At 33.9% G+C, this 27,029-nt stretch overlaps 3 protein-coding genes and 1 non-coding gene across 6 annotated transcripts; 1 reads left to right on the forward strand and 3 right to left on the reverse strand.

Annotated features, from left to right (window-relative positions):
• Positions 1-3,442: 3,442 nt before the first annotated feature.
• LOC108988112 (agamous-like MADS-box protein MADS2) lies at positions 3,443-13,035 on the reverse strand. Of its 3 annotated transcripts, none has more exons than XM_018961232.2 (8): positions 12,492-13,033; positions 7,256-7,337; positions 6,980-7,041; positions 6,720-6,819; positions 4,556-4,597; positions 4,431-4,472; positions 3,798-3,934; positions 3,443-3,681 (listed from the first exon to the last, which is right to left on the reverse strand). In XM_018961232.2, exons 1-8 carry the CDS (start codon positions 12,674-12,676, stop codon positions 3,597-3,599), a joined length of 735 nt encoding a protein of 244 aa, XP_018816777.1. In that variant the 5' UTR covers positions 12,677-13,033; the 3' UTR covers positions 3,443-3,596. The 3 variants fall into 3 exon arrangements, with proteins under 3 accessions (XP_018816777.1, XP_018816776.1, XP_035539208.1); XM_018961231.2 differs by having other exon boundaries at positions 6,980-7,044; positions 12,492-13,031; XM_035683315.1 differs by lacking the exon at positions 3,443-3,681 and having other exon boundaries at positions 3,931-4,020; positions 6,980-7,044; positions 12,492-13,035.
• A 4,141-nt stretch (positions 13,036-17,176) lies between these two features.
• LOC108988113 lies at positions 17,177-21,018 on the reverse strand. The gene is made up of 2 exons (XM_018961234.2): positions 20,850-21,018; positions 17,177-17,565 (listed from the first exon to the last, which is right to left on the reverse strand). Exons 1-2 carry the CDS (start codon positions 20,960-20,962, stop codon positions 17,349-17,351), a joined length of 330 nt encoding a protein of 109 aa, XP_018816779.1. The 5' UTR covers positions 20,963-21,018; the 3' UTR covers positions 17,177-17,348.
• A 70-nt stretch (positions 21,019-21,088) lies between these two features.
• Positions 21,089-21,162, forward strand: TRNAI-AAU. The gene has a single exon. It is a non-coding gene; the product is annotated as a tRNA-Ile (tRNA).
• Positions 21,163-22,043: 881 nt separating this feature from the next.
• On the reverse strand, positions 22,044-27,029 carry LOC108987984 (transcription factor MYB61-like). The gene is made up of 4 exons (XM_018961064.1): positions 26,862-27,029; positions 23,101-23,269; positions 22,640-22,769; positions 22,044-22,560 (listed from the first exon to the last, which is right to left on the reverse strand). The coding sequence occupies exons 1-4, from the start codon at positions 27,027-27,029 to the stop codon at positions 22,044-22,046; spliced, it is 984 nt and encodes a 327-aa protein (XP_018816609.1).

Consider the following 27,029-nt stretch of genomic DNA (forward strand, 5'->3'; position numbering starts at 1 on the left):
TGTAATTTTAACTTTCTTAACGGGTCAAAACTAGTTCGTTGTTATCAACCCGTTAGGCAATCATGTTTTAACGGGTCAACTAGTTTTGATCCAAACCCGTTATTATTGTATCGTATTCGTGTTCGTGTTGGGTTAAAGGGTCGTGTCACATATTGACACCCCTAAAGAAATATTAACTTGTTCTTAATCTTGTAGCTAGAGACCTCATAATAATTTTTTTTCCCTCCATTTTTCTAGTTGGGGTAAAAAAAAAAAAAAAAAATCTATAAAATTAAATTCACAAGTTAATATGATTTGATGTAATACGTTAGATAGTAAAACTATTTTATTGTAAAATGTATATGATGTATCATATCAAACTATTCCAATAAATTTATAAATTTATTTTTATAAAAATCTCTTTTTATTTGGCGCACTTCTCCTTTAAGATACCAATCACAATCACAATCACAATCACGGGAGCTTTGGCCATGAGACTAGCTAGAGTTTGGGGGAGCCCCCGCGCGCGCACCTTCCATACACCTGATCTCACAAGTCGTGACACGGCGCCCCTTAGATTCTGCTGGATGGATTGCTAAATTCATGCGTACCATGATGATGACAATTCTTAATTATAATAGGACTACCACTGCAAGGAATGGTCCTGTTCGTCAGCGGAGCCAAAGACTTTTTACCCCACCCCCTTTCATAAAAGGAAAATACTTGTATGCACGTGGTCCTTTTTTCTATTTTTTATTAATGACAAAGTGACTATTAATAAATTTATAATTTTTTTTTAAATATTTAAAAAATATTGGAAAAAAAATACAATTATATTGGAGGCATATTTGAGGAACTGTAGTACATTTAGTGTGCACCCTAGCATTGTCCCTTATAAAAATTAAAAAAGACTGTAATACCTATATCCTGTTGTTCCCCGTCCCTAATCATCATCATCATCAATATTTTATCGGAGAGTGTTACTCCCACCAATAAAGGATATCGAGATGTGTACCGAATGGTGTATTTTTTTTTAACAAGTGTATTTAAAAAAATATTAAATAAACACACACAAATGCTTAAAAAAAAAAAACTATATGAGTTCGGTACACATTCGGTATCTTTGATCATGGACAAAGCATTTTCCATGTTTTTGTACGCGTACTGCATATTATATATATGCTGATTCTCACAAAATTTAGAAAATGATCATTAATGACTGATCATCTATTTGTGTGATTTTGATAATCGATCTACAAGTAATTATTTCATCATGCATTGATGATGCCTACAAAAATAGATCATGAGACGACTCTACACGTGCGGTAGATCAAGTGAATGACTTTAAGACACATGTTTAAGGAAAAAGAAAAATTATAAAATAAGAGAAAATAGAGTTTGTTGTGGTAGCTAGATTAATAGAAGTAGTTCACGTGTGTAGTGGGCTACCTAGCTATCAATATATATATATATATTATAAGTACCCCCCAAGTTACATGACAAATTATATAGTAATGCATACTTAATTAGAAATATATATATATATATATATATATATATATATGATATATGATATATGAAGGAATGATCCAAAATAGGCATGAAAGAGAAGATTGGAAGAGCAGTCTAATTATAGTACCCATTTGTCTATTAATTCCCATCGATCGATCTGTCAATTTCTTAATTTCTAAAGATAGAATATTGATTGTGTCACTAAGTGATCATCAATTAAGAAACGTCTTAATTAGTAATTAAACAAATTATTTTAAGTTTTGTGATGATTTACTAATATTAGTAAGGGGATGAGGTAAGCGCTCCTGTCACTTCTGGTTTTCCTGGAGGAGTACTGTGCATGGCGTGTTGCTTTGAGGAAGAAAGCCCAGCAGTGTGGGGGCCCGCCACCTTTTTTTTTTTTTATTAAATTTTTATTTATTTTTCTCACACTTACAGTTTCCTGCCATTAAAAATAATAATAATAATAATAAAATAGAGAAAAGATATTTGCGTTAGATTCACGAGGGGGCTGTTGATTCAGCAGAAAGTGAGGGGCTGTTGATTCTGTTTGCAGAGAGGTCTAGTAAATAGAGCAAAATGTAGATGTTTCTTTGATGTGATCATATGGACATGCCACGCGTCAGTGATGTGGACGTGTCGCATGCGTTTATGCGACACATATGCTTGTCAAGCTTTTGTTCCGTGCGCATGGCCACCTGACACTACTAGTACCATGTCCGGCTTTGTGTCTTTTCTCACACGCGTAATTAATTAGTTTTTTTTTTTTTTAATTCGGTAATTCAGTTTTAATTTGGAAATTACGCCACAAAACAAAACAATGTTAAAGAAGTTAAGATAAGATATGTTGATATTAAGGTTTTTTTTTGGTATAAGGATGTTTTAGATATTGAGAATAATCTCTTTCTATAACTCTCTTGAAAAGCTCTTTAATTCACAAACATGACAAACCGAAAAAGTGAAGCAAAGGTCACGCTTTTAAGTTTTAAGATGATTTGGATTCGAAGATGACTTAAGATGATTTGAGATGAGCTGAGATGGATTGTGAATAGTAATGAGATGAGTTGTGAATAGTAGTGAGATTTATGAGTTAAAGTTGCTGAATAATAGTGAGATGAGTTGAGATGAGCTGAGATGAGTTGAGATGAGCTGAGATCACTTACGAATCCAAACGAGTCCTAAGGACTAGTTTTAAGTCATTTTATTTGAAAATGAAAACTTGCGGTTTTGGAATATACTTTCGGCCCTTTTAGTTTTAAGTGTCCATCAAAATAAAACAAAGCTTGTTTTGGTTAATTTAACGGTAACAAATAAGCTAGTCAAGTCATGATTACCTGGGCCTAGACTCTGAAAATAGTGCAGAAAACTAGGCTTGGGCTGTTGTTGTACTTAATTATGGCCTGGCTCCAGACCTGACTTGGGCAAATTTAGTGCATTACACTCCCTTTTTTAAAATACTTTAAATATAAAAAAATTATATAAAAATAAATTTATAAATTATTACAACTTGATATAATATATCGTATTATAAAATTATTTTTATTAAGATTCTATAAAATTATATTAATTTATAAATTTATTTTTATATAATTTCTTTATGAATATAATACTATTCTTTTATTTATAAGTTGGTGTAAATAAAATATCAAGTAAAATATTTAGTGATATAATTTAATATAAAAGATAATTTTTAAAATTTAAATATAACAAATCAAATCTTATAATTTAATTATTGATATTAATACTGACTTAGAATAAAATAACTTAAAAACTATATATCAAGATCATCAGCAAACTTTAAAGTAGTATAGCTGAAACCAGAGTCTTATGGTAATTACCTGTCTTAAAACCAAAATAATATCTCGACTCCGGCCCGGACTTGGGGGTTTTCGAAACATTATATATAAACTCTATACATACCAGCTTTGCCTCGTGGCTAAGAGTTCCATAATGCTTAGAAAATCGGTCGGTGCTGTTTTTATGTCAATATATATGGGTTACAAATGCTGATCAAACCATTTAGATATTGCCACCACCAAAAAGCAAATACTTGGTAGCTAGGTAAATTAAAAAAGCTGCAGGTAGCGCTTGGCACATTGACCTAATTAAAGCATCCACCCTGGGATAAACCCATTGATTTGTTGGGCATGGCTTGTTGAAGTTATCTGCTCTGAACCAGATGCATTATACCTGTGTCCAGAAAGGAATTAATGACATGCAGAAAGCAGATATTATATAGTGAATAATTTTGATGTTGAAATGAATTGAGTAGTACTATTAATTATGGTGTTAATTTGAACGTTTACCCCATCTGCAATGTGGGATTGCAATCTATGGGCTGGAAGAACCCCTGAGTTTGAGGATTTTGAGGACCATATGAGTAACTTTGCTCCCCGCCTTCCCATGATTGTCGAAGGTGATTTCTTGAACAAATCTCATCCAGCTGCCAAGAAAGAAACTTTAAAGCATATTTGTGTGGTCAACAATCGTGTTGATGTCAGGTAAAGCTGGACAGTTAAGCAGCAGTGTCTGTTGAAGAACAGGGTAAGTCACAGTACTGATGACATATATGCTGGCATGGGAAGTGAAAAGTGAGCAAGTATATTCCTGCAATGTAATGGGTTTTCTCGAAAGTTTTCATCTTTCATGCTTTTAGAAACCCAAGAAATTCTCCCAAAATCAAACTTGGATGCAGTTTACTCATGAAGGGGTAAGGCAAATTAAAAAGGAATGACGGAAAAAGATGATAGACCCTTCAATGTCTACGCAATTCATTAAATTAACTTTCAAATGGCTCCTGAAAAAGATCATCTCCGCGAACGCAAGCTGAAGAAAGCAGTGAAGAAGCAAATCATGCCGAGAGTGCTTCTTCCACATATTCATGCAGCTTAGTTAATTGAACGCTGGATGATGATGAAAATGAACCAGAGAGTAATTACCTTGATCGTCAAAGCTCTGTTTGATTCCAGTAATAATTGTTCCTGTACTTAACCAGCAGCTTGTTAAGATTAGAAGCAAAGTAAAGAGGATTACTATATATCATTTTTGTACCATATCAGCGCACCTTATTTTGGAGATCAGAAAGTTGGTCTAGCATACACTGCGTCTGCATAGAAAATTAGAAATAATGTCAGCAATCTCCACTCAGTACTTGACGCTGGAAATATACGTACGTACTTCAACGTCTGAAATACTTCAGAAATTAGAACAAGATGTGATTTTGTAGACAAAGTCATCTATATACTTTCCCATATATATATATATATATGACATAATATTAACGTGTTTTTCTGTAGAAAATTGACGAGTGATCGAGATGTTGCGTACACATGATGTTCGTGTGATGTGGTCAGACCTTACTTCTACGTTCATCATGAGGTGCGATTAAATTTCTTAAAAACCGGTACTTTGGTTCACTTTTTATGTTATTTGATTGGCTAGCTCTTGTTATTTGCCTGATTCCTAGTCTACATTGAGATAAGAGATCAAAGGGTATCGATAAATTCTCATGGCATGTGATTAGTATGTATAACTGGGAGAGAGATAATCCACTTGTTGCACTCACAATGTATTTGTTGTACTTTGGATTTTGTGAGTGTTTTATTGAATAAGGTTCCTTTCTATAAGATTTTCAAGCAATATAGATCATATTCTCACATGAGCCTTTTAAATTTGGTTTATTTTTACAAATTATCTCATTTCATCTAATTATTACAGTTTTTCCAAACTCTCAATTAAAATTCAAAAAACAATTCGATATTTTTAAATTCTAAAATAAAAATAATATTAAGAAAATTATATTCTGACAATATTTTATTCAACTTTCATCTCATCTCATGATCAGTGTAACCAAACCAAACTTTAAGACCGTGTCTAACTATATGATCTCTTTTAAAAAAGTAGACTATCTAATTTCATAAGACTTTAATTCTACTTTCTTCCACTTTTCACGTGAAGCTATCACGCATGCTCTTTTGATAGATCAATTAGAAAGGGTTTGGCTTACATCTTGTTAAAAATTCACTGGATACTTCATATTTGAAAAATGAATAGACGAAAATGTTTTAAGTGAAAAAATAAGTTGACTTTTCCATCAATCTTCCAATCTTGTCCATTCACTTTTCAGCCGGATATATACAGTGAATTTTTAACATAATGTAAACACTTCTCCAACTAGGAGACCAAGAGGGTAGCCGTCTATATGTGTGATTATATAGCAACAGCTCCCACAGCTAGCCTAGCTAGTAACCAAAGGCAACTAACCAAGTACCAAACCAGAAAACTCATAACACAGCAATTGCATAGTAAGCACATGACCACAGCAAGCATCAGCATAAAACATTGGTGCTAGGAAAAGCCCTACGAGTCTACGACTCCAGGAAATTTTGGTTCAGTACCTAAGATGGCTAGCTGGAGGACTTGCAATGAGCACATCTTAGACGTTTCAGTGGAGTTAATTATAAATATAGACCAAACCCTTCTGCCGGTCGGTCAATGTCTGTTTTGGGCCGGAACCGCACTTTATTGGTTTTTCAGCCCTAAGCAAAGGGCAAGTTATTTATTATAAGTATATATAAAGCTTTCTATGAATAATTTAATTGGCCCGACGGCGACAATTAAATAATAATTAATGCATGGTAATTAGGAATACAATCAGAAAACCAAACAAGCTTATGCAAAGTAACCAACCATGCACGTACGTCGGATCATGCATATATGATATTGTTGAATGATCTCTCAAGTGATATATAAAAATAATAAATATTCCTATAATTTGCTTCTGCCGCGCGCACTCAATCCCTCTCTCAAGTTCTGAGCATATATAAAAATTTCCCCTACATGACTTTCCTTCAGATTTTGTCTGCCAAATTTTCAGTGTCCTTCATGCGTAAGACAGGGTGAGACACATGAGTTTTTGAGAACGTCAACGATGTTAGATCAACCGACACAAGTGTTTTTTCTATGTTTTTCTGGACTAACAGTAGTACCTTTATCCAGCTAAAAAACACATGATATGCCTCTCCCATGTTCGATAATTCTCTATTGATCAGATCAAAGCATCATTCTAACGTACAATATTTTTATTGCTTCAATAACTGTAAGTGCATGAATGTGCGTTACTACTGGATCAGATCATGTTCAAATATTATTAGGTTTAATACTCGAGCAAAGGAATTAATGTTAATCGGTTACTACTGGTGCATGCATAAGCTGTTAATTATAATTACCTTAGTGGACCTAACTTGTTTTAAGGATGACTCCAGTTGGCGCTCAAGCTTCTCCAGGTCGTCTGTGTTTAATGGGCCCAAGTCTTCCCCAAGAAGGTTTCTGGAAAACCATGCAGAAATCATGTTTCAATTAGTGATTAATTATGCATAATTGCCTGGCAGAAGTGCTAGCTCATAAACAAAACATGATGCATAACCGACTAGATGATTTTTTGAAGCAACAGTACTACTACTAGATAATAAAAATAAATGGTATTTACCTCTGAGTTTGTTGTAAGGACTCAAACCTAGCTTTCAATCTCAGGTACTCCCGGTAACTGCTCTGCTACAATATTTCGTGACAACCACTAGGATATGAGAAACAAAATAGTAGACATGGATAAAGAGATATTGGCATCTAATTTACACGTTCTAATAGAATTCATCATCACACTACAAGCTGCCTAAAGAGCGATCGAAGCATGCATACAATTCCTTTGGTGCCCCAAAACAAAACATTATGATCTTAAGCATATAAATTAAAAAAGTTAAGCTACCTCGAGCTCCTTGGCAGGTCTGTTGACTTCCACGGCAGTACCATAGCTGCATTTTTGGTACCTTTCAAGTGTTTTAAGCATGCTGGACGTACGAATATAAAAAAGAAAAAGCCAATAAGGATGCATAATCAAAGACATAAATTATGATCAATCTAGTTGTTTTATACATTTAATATGCATGTATCCCCCGGTCTCCCCTTAATTCGGAGCGAAAAAAAGGTAGTATGTTTCATATTCTACTGCACGTTAATTAACTAAATAAATAAATATTACTTAGATCGGTACTTTCATTGTCTATGTCAATGGTACGACACAAGAAGTTGAGAATTGTGAGTGCAAAGATAGCAGCTAGGTAGATACTGGCCAAAATTCAGGCCAATCTATCTACTGCGCCTATCATGATCTTGGCTTGCTTGGTGCATCATGAGTACTGTCAGTGCAAGCATACGATAGACTCTATTTATTTCCTTGGAGCATGAAAAGTATGATTGCGGGACTCCAACTGATTGCAAGCATGGTATTCCTCCCCACATCTTACTGTGGATGTTGCAGATGGTGAAATGTAGAGTACGTAGCCTACAGCTGCTAAGTTGAGTTCTTTAACTTTAAGACTTTTCTAGCTTCATTCGCCTACTCAACATTCAGGTGAGCAGAATAGTAACCTATTCCTAAATTCTTTTATTTATACATTTATTGTGTCAAGCGGGATCATTTCCACTAGTTTAGATTTTTCAGCAGCAAGATCGAAGTGCTCAATTAATGTTCTAGGGATCACTTAGTGGATGTATATATATCTCTTTTCCACTTAATTAAGATCCTTAAGTTTGAGCAAGAACTTGAGGCCCTCAAATTCAATGGATGATCTTTCTCCTATCCAATAATATGTACTTCTAAAAGATTAAAACCAAGTGCTTTAACATCTTTTTGTTATACATCACATGAGAATTTTGGTGGAGCATTCCCAATGGTTCATTTATCCTATCATTTAAAATAAATTATCAAAATTCACTTTTTCTATTTTATATACTGACTTTTACAATATATTATACATCAAATTATCTATTTTTTTTTCTGTATCATTTAAATATTATATTTTTTAATATTTTGTATGAGAAAAAGTACAAGAGAGAAAATAATTATAACATGTTTACATTTGTGCAAAGTCCATGCTACATGTAGCGGCAACACTGTAGAAAACTTGAAAATAGATAAGAAACACATCATGATCTATTGGACGGCACTTTTGGGAAACTTTCCTTCAAATTTTACAGAAATATGGGTTTTACAAAACGCATTGGGAATGCTTTTATATCTAGTTTGTATATAATTACACTTGTGAAATTCATGGTTTGTTGGATGAAATACAGCACATGCATGGCAGGTTTACAATTTGTTTCCTTTCATAATTTAGCTTAGCTACTTAATGGCGCGCCTATATGATTGTAGAAAAATACTATTTATCATCCTTTCATGATTTCTTGATGGTGAGAGAAATGATTGATAGATAAGTGGAAGGTAATAAGTATTTGTTCACCTTGATATTGCCACGTCAAGAAATAATAAAAGGATGATAAATAATATTACACTTTTAATGTAATCAAGATGCGTAGTCAATCTACAAATCGGCCGTATAGATGGGTGATTTCATTATCCAAACCAATATTGATGACCTAACATTTAGTGCAGATTATCTAATCGAAGAGAAGATGATCATGACCTAATCTTAAGAAAGCTGCACATAAACATGGTCAATTCTAAGTGCAACTTTTGTGCCTCCGAAATTACCTGATCGCCCTATTATGCTAATCATATAGGGTCGTGGTCAATTAAAAATGAGATGAGCTGAGAATCTCGTGTTTGTATTTGGAGTGTCTAGTCACTTCCCATATGGTCATTAGTTTGGTCTAGCAGTCTCAAATAAAATTTAAAACCACTTGAATCACACAATTATAATGTCTATGTGTTAACTAAGTGTTCAAGTTTTCAGAATATTGGGGTATTGTAAACTAGTAATTTTGATCATTTAGACTATAAATTGAAAAAACAATGATACTTCGAGGTGCACAATGTAGTTTTCACTTTCTCACTAGGGAAACGGACAAAGGGTTTTGAAGAAAATGACAAGGATAATAGGAGTTGCAAATAAAAGGGCTTCAAAGAGGGAAGAAACACATAGTTTTCTGTAGAACATTAAGAGAGATAGCCAGTTTGACAAGCAATTAACATTAACAAGGAGTTGTGTGTGTCAATTTAGCAAAACAACTGACACTAATGACTATATAGTACCTTGGCCGACGGTCGTTTAGATCCAAAGTTTGAGGAAGGATTATAATTAAAATTTATTGATAGTAGAAATCCTAAAGTTGAAATGGTTATCATAATTCAATGTTAATTAACATCGAACATTTTGAAAAAAGTGTTTTTAAAAATTTTTAGATTATTAACAATAAAATGATTATAACACGTACACTATTATATATATATATATATATATATATATATATATTATTGTGAATGGATATTCTAATGGTGGATGGACAATGCCATTAATGCATGGACTAATATCGAGGATCACATTATCCGAAACACATTAACCTAGCTAGTAACAACAAATATTCTTTCTACAGCATATAACAAGCGGCATATATATAAGGGAAAGATGCATGGCCGGAAGGATAGCTAGCTACAGCTAGGGGCCTTAGAAAGAGAGGTGATTTTTGCAATTTTTTAAGATTTTTATCTTATTTGATTCTTAGAGATCAAGCACAGTACAAAAAAAATTGTTTATTTTTGATCGGGTATTTCCTATAAAAATAATTCGTAATCATTCTCGTAGTAAATAATTTGTAATTACAAATACTCTTTTTTCTTGTAGTGTCATAGTTGTATCCACTTTCAATTAACGATGCTAATTAAAGGTCTAAAAAAATAATGCATAATTAACCACAAAAAACTTTCAGTAGCACATATTAACAGTATCAATGGAAAAAAAAAAATCTAAATTAGAGATGGTAGGGGGTACAAATTTACCAAAATCTTTAGTTGTGCCAGAGTATTAAACCTTTTTTTTTACATATGCAAGTGATCTTGAGTGTACAACATAACTTACTGTAGCAGTACTGATTATATTCATAAAGAAAGTCAAAACACCAATATTTTTTTATATATATAGCTAGGCTGATGCATGTGAAAAATTTATATATTAGCAGTATGTTTAGTTTGTTAATAAACAGACATATATATATATATATATTCAAATCATATTATATTACTTTAAAATTAACAAATATCAATACCTAGCTAGTTTGTTCCTACATTCTAATTACCATGAACATTGAACAATGTTATCGTTTTTTTTAACCAACCGATAGAACTAGAATATTATTCAGTACTCCTTCAATCTCCATAAATGATATCTTTTTTTATAAGTATTAATCTTCCATGCATAATTAATCTAAGTCAAGTAAATTTTAAGATTTAATGCATGAGATCATAAATCCTACATCTAATAAATATGATCTGCTGAATCAAATTAGATGAACGTGATTTCTCGATTGAGAAGAATGAAAAACTATGAGGACTTGATCACCTATATTTCCAATAACCTAGCTAGCTAGCAATGGAACTAATTTTAGGCCTTGTTCAGATAATGAGTTTATCTCTCATCTCATCTAATCATTATAACTTTTCTAAATTTTTAAACAAAATATAATAAACAATTCAACTTTTTCAAATCTCAAAACAAAAATAATATTAAAAAAATATATTATAACAATATTTTATTTAACTTTCAACTCTCATCTTATTTCATTTTATCTCAACTCAACTCACTATCCAAACCTCATATATATCCTTTAAAACCTTAATTTGAAACAACAAAAAATCAATTCTTTGTTATGAAAATAGGAGTGCTAGTTACAGTCACAAATATATAACATAAAAGTAATTCCACAAAGTGACGCGGCTTCATATGATCCGTCAGATTTACTTTATAATAAAAGTGACTTTACAATCTGACAAACAAACATTAAGTCACGTCAATTTGTAGAATTATTTTTATGTAATCTTTTTATGCTTGGAGTATTTCTCTATAAAAAAAAAATGAATGCTAAACAACAACCATTAAAATCCGTAAAAAAGGAGCACAACTTAACCCATAATTTAACCAGATGCTTCGCTGAAAGATGCGTCAATATTACGGAATTTGAGAAGGAAATAATAATGGAAAAGAACTTCAATTCCCTAGCCAAGCCATATATACCAACTCCAAAATTAAGGATGGTACATCTCTCAGATATTACAAGAAAAAAGATCAATTGCGGCGATTTTTCTAGATAATATAAAGATCTGTGTCTTTGAATATCAGCTTTTTCAGGATAATATACTAATTAATGAGGTTATATATGCTTGGATGGTGAAGTGATTTCATATTATTTATGAATAGTATTAATAAAAAAAATAATAAATAATTTGTGAATAATAATAAAATATATCGAGACTAATTCACTTGCCAAACACATGAGCCTAAACCTCATGCGATGTCGGATGCATCAGCAATTTTCAGAACCGGAATACTAAAGAGAACCTAGGTTTAGCAAGTCATGATCTCTTCACAATGAGGATAATGCAAAAATAAATAAACAAAACAAAATCAGGAACAAAAACAAAATCATGGCACGTCTAAATTAAATTGACATCCTTAATTAGTTGGGTTCCGAGAAAATTACGTCAAATGATAACACACATAATCAAAGGCGAGTCGGGGAGAGAAATTATACTGAACTTGAGGATCTCCTAATTATGAACAGACAGCTGAAAGCTGCCAATATGTTTCAGATCTCATAGTGCATATTTCCCTTCAAAGAAATTATCTAAGAAACATGTATGTTAATTGTGCGTATAAGATCAGATCGATCAGCATCTAAACTTGGCTTCAAAAATCAGTACAAGGACAAAAAAGAACAAAAATCAGAAAAGAATGGTGAAACTAGCATTCAAACATAAAAGAAATATAAAATTAAAGATGGAGAGATCAGGCCAGCCAGGGTGGGGAGTAGATCAGTAGTAGTGTGAGTGCTAATAATTGACAGAAGCTCCCTTAGAAATAGAAGATCAACGAAGAAATGAAATCCAAAATCCAGGAATAAAATCAATGAGACAAGAAGAAGCAAATTAACAGGTCCTAGACATGATCTATAGGGACAAAAGAGATCAGCAACATGAGCACATATTTTACCTAGAGCTGCTACAGAACTCATAGAGCTTGCCACGGTTGGAGAAGATAATGAGGGCTACCTCAGCATCACAGAGAACTGAAAGCTCGTAGGCTTTCTTGAGAAGCCCATTCCTCCTCTTTGCAAACGTGACCTGCCTGTTTATCTTGTTCTCTATCCTCTTCAGCTCCACCCTTCCCCTCCCCATATCCTAATTATCTCAAAACCTGTTCTTTCCCTATATAAATATACAGCCTTTTTTCTTTTCTTTTCTTTATTTCTTTTTCCTTGTTTTAGCGCGTTCTTCTCTCTTTTCTTTTTTCTTTTTTTCGTTTTTTGAGAGAATTAGCGTTCTTCTCTTGGATAGAAATCAATCCTCCCTTTCCTGGGTGTGTAGAACTACTCTGTACCCAAGCATAACCAAAATTATGAAAAACAAGAGAAAGTTGGATTCAAAAAAACCAGAGAGAGAGAGAGAGAGAGAGTTGTGTGATAGATTGTCTTCTAGCTCTGGTTATTTCAGTCGGGACTTGTTAACCTCAGCTTTTCAACCTACTCCATAAATTGAAATGAAGCTTAATTAGTGGTTGGTGTTTACATCTAGTTTCATACGATCCTTTATTTTTATTTTTATTTTCTTAGAATATTTAGTCTCCCACTCGTGCCTACGGCGTGTGGGAAATCACATTCTGTAGTTTGAAGTATATATGGATGAAATGAGAAATCACATGCACGTGCGATCGAGGTACGAGGACCGTCCGATAGGAGACATGACAGCGCGTGGTCGATTTCTACGTACGCTGGATTAAATAATTTTTTACGTAGTATTTGTTTCAAACAGTGTTCAGAAGTATCAGCACGTTCGTCACCTTTCTTAAAATGGATCTCCTCGTGTCGTCTTCTGAGTGGCTTACGATCACTGTCATGCCGAGTCTTTTTTGTTTTTTTAATTTCTCGTTTCCCCTTCTCGAAAATGTGAAGGACTGAAATGCACTAGCAATTGCATGATTAGCTATAAACCTAGCTACGAATACGAGGGACTAGGTCTCCATGGGCAGCATTCCGAACAAAGCTACGACTGAGATCGATGGATCGTTATGATCACTGATCAGGACAACTGCAGCTCGGTTCTCACGGGGAGGGCGGCCGAATGGGCTGTAGGCTGTAGCCGGGGGGCCCCACCCTCTAGATATTGTCTTTGCACATGCACGCATTTGCATCAAATCTTTGGGGCCGCCACCATCGAATTATATATAAAAGTAAAATAAACCATATTTTTAGTCGTAAGTATTGTACAATTTTTTAAAAAAAATAAATAAATATTAATTGAATGTACATAAAAAAAAATTAATTTTTTAAAAATAACTTTTATTCTTTTTCAAAATCATTTCATAATCTACGATTGAATATAATGTTATCTTAAAATTAATGTTAAATACAGTTATTAATTATATAAGTATTATATATTTCTTTTGAAAAAATATACGATTTAATATTAAAAAATTAATTATTTCACGTGAACCCTATATGTATTTACTCATTTTTTTTCTAAAGGATCAATGTGCGACACTTACACACTTTATAGTTACAAATATCATTTCTCTATATATAATCTAGTTCCAATTTATTAGATTCAATAGAAAGGTTAGGGGTGTAAATGGTCTGGTCCGGTCCGGCGACGGACCATCATTTTTTCAGACCGAACACCCATAGGGACCGGACTGGACCGATAGCTATCGGTCCAGTCGGTCAAAGCCTATTTTTTTAAATAATTAATAAAAAAAATTATTTAAAACATTCAATTAAATTAAGTAACTTATTAATGTGGATTATGTAATAAACTCAATAAAAAAAATATTTTATATGGTCAATGATAATAAATTAGATGAAAATTATATTATTAATTTATATAATTACTATATAATTAACTAATTAATATTATATATTAATTAATTTATAGAATATTAACAAGTGTTAATAATATATTTAAAATTTTATATTTTTAATAATGATAGATTAGATGAAAAAAATATGTATAATAAAAAAATATATTTTAAAAAATAAAATAAAAATATTATTAAAAATATTCTAAGATCGGAAATAATAAAATTAAGTATGATGGATATATGAAATTATATTTATAAGAAAGAAAAATACTACTACATCTATTCTTTTTGACAGTTCTATTTGATAGTTGGTTAAAATATTATTATTTTTTATTTAATAATTAAGAAAGTAATTTCAAATATATTAATATATTTTTTTATTTTTTAAACGTATTTAAATATGTTAAAAAGAAAAAAAAGAAACTTTTTTGCTGTCGGCATAGTAGCGCACCCTATAAGAAAAAGTTGAAATGATGTCGTTAGCATGAAGTTTTGTGTTTAAGAACTGCTGATGCCAGATGGTAGATGGTTTGTTAGCCACTAAATCAGTTTACGAGGTAGATTGAATAGATGTCTAGTCTTAAGGACTTGCTGTTGATTTTTCATTTAATGCATTCGACAAAATTCTCCCAATATCTGACAATTGACATCATCATCATAATTTCTTGTACTCCCATCTCGTTGAACATTTATTAATTGCTTCTTCTTTCGTTCATGGCCGAACTGATCGATCAGTACTTTTTGTCTAAAATATTTATGAAAAAGCTTATTACATTTTATATATCGAAGCTCCAAACAAACACAGTCCTAAAGCTACCTTTTCAAAAGGTACGTCACTGAAAGCTGAAAGAAGGGGCCTGCCGGGGAGGGCTTCAAATCTCTTTATAATATTTCACAAATTAGAGAATAAAGGAATGTTTAGACTTTAGAGAATAAAATGTGATGAGATGAATTTTTTTAAATAATAATAAAATAATTTGAATTAAAATATTTTATTAAATTTTAAAAAAGGTAAGAAAAATAGAATAAAATTATTATAAAATTAAAATATAATTTTTAATATAATTTTTATTTAAAAATTTAAAAAACTTGTATTATTTTCTAAGTTTTGTTTAAATTTTTGTAAAGTTTTAATAATTAGATGAAAAAGTTGATGATTTAAAATTAAAAAATATTTGTATTTAAGTGATATTTGAAAATAATAATAATAAATAAAATAAAATAAAATAAAATAACTTGTATTCCTCTAATTAAACTCCCGACTCAATTGGGGGACATACATAGATATATATTTTGAATTTTTTTCTTTTCCTACATCCATATAATAATAATCATATAAAACTTTATTAAATATAAGCAAGAAGTTATTGTAAATATATATATATATATATATATATATATATATATATATAGAGAGAGAGAGAGAGAGGGGTCAACATCGTGGCTGGATAGAAAAGAGATGAAGAACATAAATGAGTGTCGCACACACAGTGCACATATCAAATCAAACCCAAACGTAATTATCAATCATGTCGGTGAATACAGACAAAGTCACTAAAGATGGCCATCGGCACCGCTCAATGCCCCTCCGGATATTTCTGCGACACCCATGCTTCAACGCATTTATGCTCTCCTCTCTCTCTTCTGGGCATCTAAACCAAATGCTCCTCTCTCTCTCGTCCGCTCCCATAATAGTTCCATAAACAAAACTAGAGGCAGCATTACTTATTAGAACTTGAAAAAAAAAAAAATGATGTGTTTGTATATATTTGAAGTCACAATTCCGTAGATTTTACCTTAGGAGTAGTGATTGATAGAGCATAATTCCACTTTCTCATGTTTCAAGTTAATTCTATCCTCTCTCTCTCTCTCGGGGGAATGAAGTTCAATTGCTAAAAAAAACATATATAAATACACACACACATGATTCCGGCTAGCTAGGCAACACCAGAAATATCACAAAAAAGGGAAATCAAGAGTTTTTGGCTGCGATTCATAAGGTTGGTATAAAAGATTGTGATCAAGGCTGTAACTTATTTGTAACTTATTACAAGCTGATCGATCTGAACAAACAAGAACTGTAATGCCGATAAGTTCTTTGGGTTCTCCTATACATCTTGATTCTGTATTAAGAGTTTTATGGCAAGTGTTTAATTACCAAACTCGAGTGCAGATCCAGTTAAACCTATCAAAACAAATTATTGTATAATGAGCATTGGAAATGGTTAATGTTCCACAATTAGGATTTGCCAAGATCATGGAAAGAATAATGTTAGACCTACCACTGCGGTTCCTGTTGGGCTCTAGCAAGTGTTTTTTTTTTTAAGTTTTTTTTATAGATTTTTTAACAATTTTAAATATTTTAAAAAAATAAAAAAAAGTTCACAACATTTTTTATGATATTTTATTTTACTTTGTGATTAAATAAGTATGTTTTAATATATATATATATTTTTACTTTATTAAAAAAATATTTTTTTAATAATGTTCTAAATTTATTTTATTCTTTTGAAATATTTAAAAGTGTGAACAAAATTTATATAAAAAACAACTTAAAAAAATACATGGTAGAGTTCGCGAGAGCCTCAAGCGGTGGCTCTAGCATTGTCCCCTGAGAAATGGTAGGTACTAGCTGTATCGTGATTGTGCTTATCGATGCAACGAAGGACCAAGCAGCATAAGTTTCTGACATTTTAGAATGAATGTAATAACCAAGGAAAGCTTAAGCCAAATAAAGCCTATAGTCCAAAAAGATTAGTTGGGGTTACAAATGGATATGGGCAGCAGGCAATGCATTCGGCAGACATCATAAACAGCCGGCATTCTATGTACATACATGTAAAATATGTTTTACATTGATTAGATTAGATGTATGCAATACAATTAGTTCCCAGTACATGACTATAAAAGGAAATCTTGAAATTATTCAAATTCGGAAGAGAGCACAATGTGAGAGAGGAAAGCTTTCACAACATCTGAGAAAAATCAAACAGATTAAATCTTGCAGCAATCGGGGCAGGAGAAATGGCCCCTGGCTTGACATTTAGTGCAGGCAGTGGATTGCACCTTTGACCCACCACTTCCAAGCAATTGGTACAATTCATAGTCAAGATTAAACCCAAATGGTCCACCTCTGACAACTCCTACTCCTTTACATTTTGTGCATGCTATCATCTTCAGATTGCCGCATCTCTTGCACATGCCCAAAGAGCTGAACATTCAAGGTTGAATATACATCATATACATATCAGAAGGTTTACATAAATCTAGTCGTAGATGAACCCCATGAAAGTGGAAAATGCGTTGACAATGATAGCTTAGTATATGTGTCTTGATGACAATCATGAGGAAACTTGCAAATGAGAGATGTCCCCTGCTTCTTAAGTAAAAACAATAATGCAGTTCCTGGGTTAATATAGAACTGGCCACCACTAGTGACTAACTGAGAAAATATGGTTAACCTAATATCATACCTTCAAAACAAGTACCACTGCAGATGATTTTCCACCTATAAGTAGCATATATTACTTGTGAAGTATGGACAATACAAGCAAGCACAGAAGCTCAGTGGATTTAAGATACAAAGGTTGGCACAAAACCACATGGAAACCACACATCGCCCCCAACCTTGAAGCACATACACACAGACTGAAGCAATACAAGTAAGTCCACTATAACAAAACAAAAGTATGATGGTGTATCAAGTTTTCGCAGAAAACTTAACCCCTAGGGGTTTGCTCAAGTGATAAGGGCCTTGGTTTTAAAGGTATGCTCTCCACAAGTCTAAGATTCAAACCCTTGTGTGCAAACAGTTTCTAGGAGCCGCATCTCGTTGGTGGGGACACATTACGCAGGTTTGGGTTTAAACAAGTAAAAGGCATATTTCATTTGCAAAGTCTGGAGTTCCTCGTCATATAAAAACTAATTTTTTTTTTTGCCCAAATCTCGATGAATACAACTTAAGGATAAAAATTAGAGAGAAGTTCCCTCGAGCTTTTAAAAAGTAAAGGGTAAAATACACAAATCCTCTTCAAACTACCACTTAAATTACAACCACTCCCCAAGATATCAATTTTGGCAATCACCTCTCAAACTACAAAAAACCTCTGTGCACTCTTCAAGTTGGAGAAGAACTAAGATGAAAAACAAAGACCAAAAACTATAAATTTAGGTCTCAGCTTTCATTATACAGGAACTCGCCACTCCTTAAAATCTTTTTTTTTATAGGTATCACTCCTTAAAATCTCAATCTTGTCTTTTTTATGAAACAAGAAATAGTTTTCTATGGAGGCAGGGTCGAAGCTAGACTGGGTTGGAAGGGGGGAGGGTAGGGCCTCCTTGCCCCCAAGCTGTACCACTGAGTGTGAGGAAATTGCACTCTGTGCTGATTCATCTTCATGACTGTCCCCATAAAGTTAGGCACAATTCCTAATCCAGCCTCCATGCATCCTCAAGGACAAAAGGAAGGCCATGAGCAGGCAAAGAAAATAAGACCGCAGGTGGGAACGCGCTAAATGCTAAAACCAAAACATATCTGTTTGGGCAACAAGACCCAAGAAGTTATAGAAAGTTAGCACTACAATTACCATTAAAGTGCGCAAGACACATAGTAAAATAAAGTACGTTCATAAAAACAGAATACACAACTACGTATTACGTAAACTATGTTAACCCATATCCAGTAAAAGCCTTCTTCCAATTGACAAGCTTTATAAACTGAAGGGAAAACAATTTCCATCGCAAATTCTAGAGAAAATTACTTAAAACAAGTTAAGCTTAGTTCAATACAAGTCCCCACATACAAATAGTTAATTCCAATCACAACATTAGGTGGTTGATATCATATCGTACCGAAATTGACTCAAACATTAGAAAAAAAAACAATTTTTACCGAACCCCATATACATTCTTGTCCATAAGAATATTCCAATTCTCAATTTACACAGATCTTGTGAAAGAAATTTTCCATTAGGTGTATGAATTTGTGCAGTTCCAGTATGTTGAATGGGGAGAGAGGAGCCATCTCCAATGCTGACTTGATTAGAGCCTTGGTATGAAACAGAGTCCAAATTGAGGTTTGAAAAATTTGAGGTGAAATGGTTTGTAGCTGCTGTGTCTGGAAACCAGTGATTTGAGTGGGGCGTAGATGTTGGAAGAGCTGTATAGTGAGCCATAAGAGATGGTGGTGCAGGTGTTTGATAAGATTGATTAAAACAATGGTAGCAAGATAAAGCAGTATGGCTAGATTCTTGACACACTTGACAAACGGGTCTGGGAGTAGATTGGTTAGAACCGAAACTAGAATTTGAGAAATGGCCACTACAACCACTGCTACGGCCACGGCGAGGACCGCGACCATGACCTCAATTGGAGGGAGTAAAGGAAGGCTTGAAGGTGGTGGTGTGGGCCATAAGAGAGCTGCCCGACAGCAGGGACTGGGTTTGATGATCAAGCCGTGACTCATGATTAAGGAGATTGCTGTAGACTTGTGAGGAAGACAATGGTTCTGGGCGAGTGGTGATAGAAGTAACAATAGATTCATAATCAGTGCCTGCTAGAAGGTAAATTATAAACTCTGAAGAGGAGAGGGGTTGGCCAGCTGCACCAAGGGACGCTGCTAGGGACTTAGCTTTATGAAAGTATTCGGTTATGGATTCAGAACCTTTCTTAAGTGTGGCCAACTGATACTGAGTTTGCATGATATGAGCTGAGGTTTGTGCTGAGAATAAACTGTGAAGAGTATTCCAGACCTCGCGGGAGGTTGTGCATTCAAGCACCTGTGCTAAGACCATGTCAGTGAGGGAAGAACTTATGGCAGAAATTATGAGTTGGTCTTGCAACACCCATTTAGTGTAATCAGGGTTGCTGTTTCCATCTATAGTTGGAGAAGGCATTGGAATCAAGCCATCAATATATCCAAAGAGTTGATGGCCTTTGAGGAATGGAAGAATTTGAGCTTTCCATAGCAAATAATTGTCTATGGAAAGCTTCAAGGTGATGAAATGGGAAGCTGAATTGATAATGGTGGGACTTACAGTGGAGGTTGATTTGTCGGCTTCCATGGTGAGGAGCTATGGCAGAAATGGACGTGGGTCCTTTTTACAGCTCTGATACCATAAAGAGGCAGAGAAAGTGTTTGATAAAAGGTCTCAACCAAGACATTTGTATTTCAGCAGCTCTGTATTCTTTATATCTCTTTTTCAATACAATGTACAATATCATAGCATATTTATAGATCACAATAGCCAATAGGTGGCAATCAGAAAACAGAAAAACGTATTTCTAGAATATTCCATTGTAGTGGAGAGTTTGTTAGGCCACTGCCTGCTGCACCCGAATCTGGTTGTTGAGTAATTCTTCCAGAAGGGTCTGTGTGAGCACCATGTGCTGAGATATGTGCCTTAATATATACAATCATGGGTTCGAAAAGAGGGAAGAACAGAAAATCCGGAAAATAATGAGATTCTAGAAGATATACTTGAGAAGTTAGTTAACCTGCGCTGGGAGGCAGAGATGAAGGCATCGATTCTTGGGGCAGCAATGGTGACGCATACGAGCAGAGTGCCAACCCCAAATCCGGCCAGTTCGCTTGCCGTTATATCCTCCATCTCTTGCTTGGTAGCCTCTGCTGCTCTGTCTACTCTCTGCCACTTCACTTCCGTAGCACCCAACCTTATCAAAACTTCCTCAATTTTTAAATCCATTTTATTAATATATCGATACAAAATCGAAGCGGCCTATTAGCTCAGTTGGTTAGAGCGTCGTGCTAATAACGCGAAGGTCGCAGGTTCGAGACCTGCATGGGCCATCAAATTGTTTTTCGTTTTCTTTTGACTATTTGGGCTTACATAAAAGAAGGCCCATTGGAACAGTGGATCCAGTTGGACTCTATCAATCTCTTTTGCAATCAGGGTTTCAATGAATGGATTTTTTTTTATAAAAAAAACTAATGTTCAAAACGTTATACAGAAGTATCAATTTTATTGCGTATATTTATAACCTCACTAATTGGGCAGTTTTTTGAAATATCATAGGAAAATATGTTCCCAAATCACCATTATACTCAAACACCCCCGCGGTTTCGTCCTATTCTAATTTTTTATTTCGAGTAATACTATATATAGTTATGGCTTGTACAACACCCGTGTATTCTTTGAGAAAAAAAAAATAGAATACATTATTAAAAAAATTTTCATGTAAGTTACATCTTTATCCATTTTTTTTCAAAAAAGTGCGTTGCACACTCTATGACTACAAATATCATTTATATTCTATTTTTCATGTATTAAAATAAAAACGAAGGGATTTCACCTTATACAATGGGATTATGGCGTGCACAAAGGGCCTACAAAATTTGTTTGGCTAAGTTCAGGATCTCTTTTCCTGATCACAACCTTGCCTGGGAAATCATCTAATATTGCTTCCAAATGTGTTACATTGGACAGATCGTAGGGACAGAGAGTTCTGTAACATGGGCATAAACAACAAAACAAGCTCAAATGCAAGTGCACGTACATGAATGTTATGGGAAAAAAAAAAAATTGGCTTTTTACTTTGAAATGGAATCAACCCAGTAGTACACTATGTCTTGGCAAAGCCTCCCAGCTTCTATTCACTAAAACATGAAATAAGAACTACTTAAAGAGTCTTCATAAAAACTGCATCATGTCATGTTAGATGCACGATCGATCAGCCTTCCAGGAAAATGTAGTCTTCATTGTAGAAGTAATCGATCGAATTCACACGGCCACAAGAAAAACCTGCAGCAGTAGCTTGATCATGATGATCATCCATGACGCCCTTGGGATGATTGTCTAGGTTCTTCGGGCCACCACATAAGTCTTCTTCTCTGATTGTATCCAACCATGATGCCACATCCTGACACGTCACAGGCAAGCATTGATCCTCCAAATTAGTGGGGTGGTGCATGAAAAACATCTCTTTTCCTCCCTGCGATTCGGTCGTAATCTGCTCATGATGATCACTTGGAGTCCTGTTTCCACAAGATATCGCCCTTTTGATCATGTCATTCTCTTGTGGCAACTGCTCCTGCGTCTGTGGTGGTTGTTTTTGTTTTGGGATTATTGCTTTAGTACCCTTTTCTTTCTTCTCAGGGGATCTGTCTTTCTTCTTGAAATGGGTTCTCAGGTAGTTTTTTATCTCATTGTCCGTTCTCCCAGGCAGGTATTTTGCAATGGTTGACCACCTGTATGTTGCATTGAGAAACAAAATTACTTGTAAGACATTAAGGGGAGAGAGAGAGAGAGAGAGAGAGAATGCATTACCTGTTACCCCAGAGAGTATGCAATTCAATAACAATGCCAGCCTCTATGGGTGTTAATTGGCCTCTTTTGAGCCCAGGCTTGAGATAATTCACCCACCTTAGCCTGCAGCTCTTGCCATTCCTATTCAAACCTGATAAGACAAATAAAAACAGTCAAATATGGATGCAATTTTTATGAGACGGAAAGGATATTTATGGCCTCCTATTGATCTCTAGTACTCCATATGCTAAAATATTATCCAACAATGAACTTTTGAACAAATGGGAAAAACATAAAGAACAAGGTCTAACATCACAGACTCATAGTCCTATATATAAGAGACATAGCAAAAACGAAGCTCAAAAGATTGGACAAAAAGACTAAAAGTTGGCTCTACTTGATCCAAAATTCCCTTCTCTCTCTCTCTCTCTCTCTCCCTGATTCTGTCCCCTCTTATAACATGGTGCAACGGCAGTATTTACCTGTGCACTTGGCCACACTGCTCCATCGTCCCTTCCCGTACAAGTTGACATAGTCACAAAGCAATTTATCCTCTGAAGGAGTCCAAGGACCTTTCGTCCACCCTTGTTCTTGAATTCCCGACCCCATTTTCCAAGCTAATATTTCACTCGATCTAAATAATTTTGCAGGCTGTCCCCAATTTGTATGGCAAAGAGTCCTCAATGTCTTAGCTCTATATATACCCTTCAAATCAGTGTTACTAGCACGATCGAAGAAATCTTTGAATCCAGACTAATTTGCCCAAGTTCTTTTTTTTATCATAGAAAGCGACCATCTTCCCTCTAGTTTGAGACCAAGTGTTACAAAGACACCTGGTTTCAAATTGCCTAAACTTCCATGGCCAACTAGAATGGAACAAGTGTGTCTTCTTGGTCCTAGACATCGTACGGTATTTCGCCACTGCAATTTAAAATAATACCCCCACCCCCAAAAACTGTTGATGATCGAGTCCATGCCGAAAGGAAAACACTCAAAGCCGACACAGTCAGTCAATCACATCTAGGACCGATGACGCGCAGAATCTTGATTCAGCAAAAATAAGAGCAAGAGTTGGTATTTCCTAGAGCATTGGCATTGGATTCATCAAAGTTATCTTTAAAATTTGATGAAAAGTACATGATTTCTATAAATCTAAAACTTTCCTAGCCATAACTCTACATTGAATTAACCATTGAATTCATCATTTTCATAAAAATATTTTTATTTTTTTTCATATTTTATAATTACACTAATCATATGTTAATTAATAATTTTATTTTATTTTTACATTATTATTACAAGACGGTTGGAGATTAAACGTGAATAAAAAAGACCTTTGGAGATTAAAAGTGAATAAAAAATAGATTTGATGAGTGAATAGTAGCCCTTCAAATTTGAATAAACTTATCCATTTACTGTAGCTCAAAGTTTCACATTTATCTCTTTGACTAATCTAATGCAGCCCTATTTTGATGAAATTCATCAAATTTTACATTTGGCTAGACTTTTGATGAAGCCAATGCCAATGCTCTTAAGGGCTTAATTTGCTCCAATAAGTGTGTACCATCTGTTGATCTAAACAATAATTCCCGTTTTTTTTTTAAGGTATTTTAATTAGAAGGATATAATATATGCTAAATTGCATGCTTTATGGGTTGTTTATGGCAGCAGATCAAGTTCTAGCTGTATTTTTATAATCGAAAGAAGTTTCTAGATTACTGCTAAATGTACGTTTTATATGGTAATAGAAGTAATAATTAATATTTTAAATAGAGAAATGTTAGTTGCAATCGTGAGTAATATTGTGAATTTTGTACCGTACCGTACCGGTTGGTACGGCTGAAATTTTTCGTACCGGCCATCCGGGTACTATATCTGTTTTGTACCGGCCAAAATACCGGTCGTTTCGGCTTGTACCGGCCGATATTTCGGCCAGTGTTTTTATTTTTTATTTTTTTTTAAACTATAAGTTTATTTTTTAGCTCCCAATTCAGACTAGACTATTTATAAATTATATATATATGTACTTATATATAATTTATTTATATATAAACTATTATTTTAGAATATAATTTTTATATATAATTTATTTATATATCGACTATCTCGAAATGTTATCCCGAAACGGTACCGGTACCGAAATATTTCGTTCCAGTGCCTTGATCGGTACGGCGTCCAGTACGGTATTCAAAATATTGGTCATGAGTGTACAAGCGTCACGCAATCAATTTGAAAAAAATGAATAAATACAGGACTCACATGAAAATAAATAAATTTTTAAATAATTAACCTCACTTTTTTTCAAAGTGATTGTACGGCATTTGTGCATTTCATGACTGTATATAACATTATTCTTTTGAATAAGATCACTAGTGTACTTGGACGAGTCACCTTGTTTACACGTGGCTTTTGCACAGTATGCAAGTAGCATATATAGTTAATTAGAAAGTTGGGGCATGCAATGTTTCTGTAACATTTTTTTAAAATATATGTTGTGTATATATATAGGAATTGGTCATGATCAGGGTATCTGGAACTGTCCATAAATATCGACGATGTTAGCAAAAAGGTACTTAATTAGAGAGTTCATAATCTTATAAAGTTATAGGGCTGGCCTTATCATTAATAAATCCTTGATTTGGTACGTAGCGTATAAAAGCATATTATATGGAGCTTAACAATAGGGCCACGTAGATCAGCATACAGTACGTTGCAAATTGAAGAAGTTCAGGGACCATATATGAGTCTATATATATTCCAAAAATAATATATCACTTAATAATGACCTCGTCAGGCCACTCTATCCTAGATGGACAGGCTAAAATCTCACATTTTTTATTGATAATGATGAATCCACTAAGAGGCTTGAGGTGTCATTGGCCCCCTAAACTTTAAAATAAAATTAATACATATTAATTCTTTTATAGTTTAATAGAGATTATATTAATCTCATCTTGTGTTTACCTTTCCTTTATAAAATTATCTTGATCATATAGATTAATTATTAATAACCTCAATGTTAAAAAAATTTAGACCAATAATATAAAAATAAAACAAATAAAACCTATCTCACGTAAAATAAAACTGTGATGACACGTTTTACTTACAACTAAAAATAAAAGGAAGTCGGATGGCTTATTTAAAAAAAATGTAAGTTACAATTTTAAACATTTTGTACTTTTTTTTATTTGATATGTTTGTACAAGTGTCTTTTATATTATTTTAATGATATATTAATGTTCTTGCCACATGATATATTTTTTAATATATAGGTTGCATTAAATATATTTTATTTTTATTTTAGATTTTACTATCATATTTTTCTATTTTGCAGGAAAAAGTATATAAAAATAGTACAAAAAAGATCTTGGTATATTTTTAACTTTGCTTGCCCCCTAAAACAAATTTATGGTTCTGCCATTACTGTTGAGATAGGATATGTAACACCTCAAAGGAGATTCAAGCCACATATGACTTTATATTACTACCAAAAAAAAAAAAAAAAGTCAATGGTTCAATTAGAGCATCATTGAAACCATTATAAAAAGTAAGAATTTCTCAATTTTAAGTATTGCAGGATCTCATTCACTGTCTACTCTTTTTTGTGCAAAAGACATATACATATCAACGATGACAAACTAAAGTAAAAGCAAGCATGATAAAGTATACAACACACAATATACGTGATTCGACAAATTACCTACGTCCACAGAATTGCAGAAATCTTTTTAACCAGAAGAGATTACAATCACTCAATCTCAACTCACACTCTCTAATCCTTTTTACTCTCTCACACAATATGCACTCACTTGACAATTGTGCTATCTCAAAATATGTTGAAAGTCGTACAAAATAAGTCACATATAACATATTTATAATAAACGGCGTTGGAAATCCTAAGCTGGTAAAAACTACGTTCTTCACTCGAGCGATATGTCAAGCGCGTATCGAGCGAACAACCAATGAACATTGGCTAGAGCGGGATGTCGAGCGGGACTCGAGCGAAGACTAGGGTTTGTGTTTCGCTCGAGCTCACTGTCGAGCGCACGTCGAACAAACTCTTTGTTTCTCGATTTTCAGCTCCAAAACTAATCTCCACCCCAACAATCTCCCACTTGGAGACTGGGTCTCCACATGCCAGCAACGGTTTCCAGTCAAGCCCTATCATCTCTGCAGCTCACAACTCTCATCTTCAAGCCAGAAAACGAATTGAAGTCAAGCTCAACTTCAGTTTTTCACATACATCGCCCTTAGTCAGTACATCCACTGGGCAACTCACAACTCCAACTGCATTAGGAGCATCCGGTCCCAAACTGATCTTGACAACCTTAGCCAACTTTCTCAGGCTTTCATGAGGAACGACAAAGCTGACTCCTTTTGGCTTCCTCATATGTTTCACGCGATCAAACAT

Source organism: Juglans regia, chromosome 1 (genome assembly GCF_001411555.2).
Source record: "Juglans regia cultivar Chandler chromosome 1, Walnut 2.0, whole genome shotgun sequence".
Lineage (NCBI taxonomy): Eukaryota > Viridiplantae > Streptophyta > Magnoliopsida > Fagales > Juglandaceae > Juglans > Juglans regia.

Bases quoted from the DNA above. Each gene is read 5' to 3' on its own strand.
- LOC108988112 (XM_018961231.2), bottom strand. From the start codon at position 12,676: ATGGGGAGGGGAAGGGTGGAGCTGAAGAGGATAGAGAACAAGATAAAC. The intron at 6,820-6,979 runs GTAAATACCATT...ATGGTTTTCCAG, and splicing joins TCCTTACAACAAACTCAGAG to AAACCTTCTTGGGGAAGACT. The intron at 4,598-6,719 runs GTAATTATAATT...TTTTCTATGCAG, and splicing joins AACAAGTTAGGTCCACTAAG to ACGCAGTGTATGCTAGACCA.
- LOC108987984 (XM_018961064.1), bottom strand. From the start codon at position 27,029: ATGTTTGATCGCGTGAAACATATGAGGAAGCCAAAAGGAGTCAGCTTT. The intron at 22,770-23,100 runs GTAAATACTGCC...TTGTCTTATCAG, and splicing joins CAGTGTGGCCAAGTGCACAG to GTTTGAATAGGAATGGCAAG. The intron at 22,561-22,639 runs GTAATGCATTCT...TGCAACATACAG, and splicing joins CATACTCTCTGGGGTAACAG to GTGGTCAACCATTGCAAAAT.
- LOC108988113 (XM_018961234.2), bottom strand. From the start codon at position 20,962: ATGGAGGATATAACGGCAAGCGAACTGGCCGGATTTGGGGTTGGCACT. The intron at 17,566-20,849 runs GTTAACTAACTT...TTGAATGTTCAG, and splicing joins ATCTCTGCCTCCCAGCGCAG to CTCTTTGGGCATGTGCAAGA.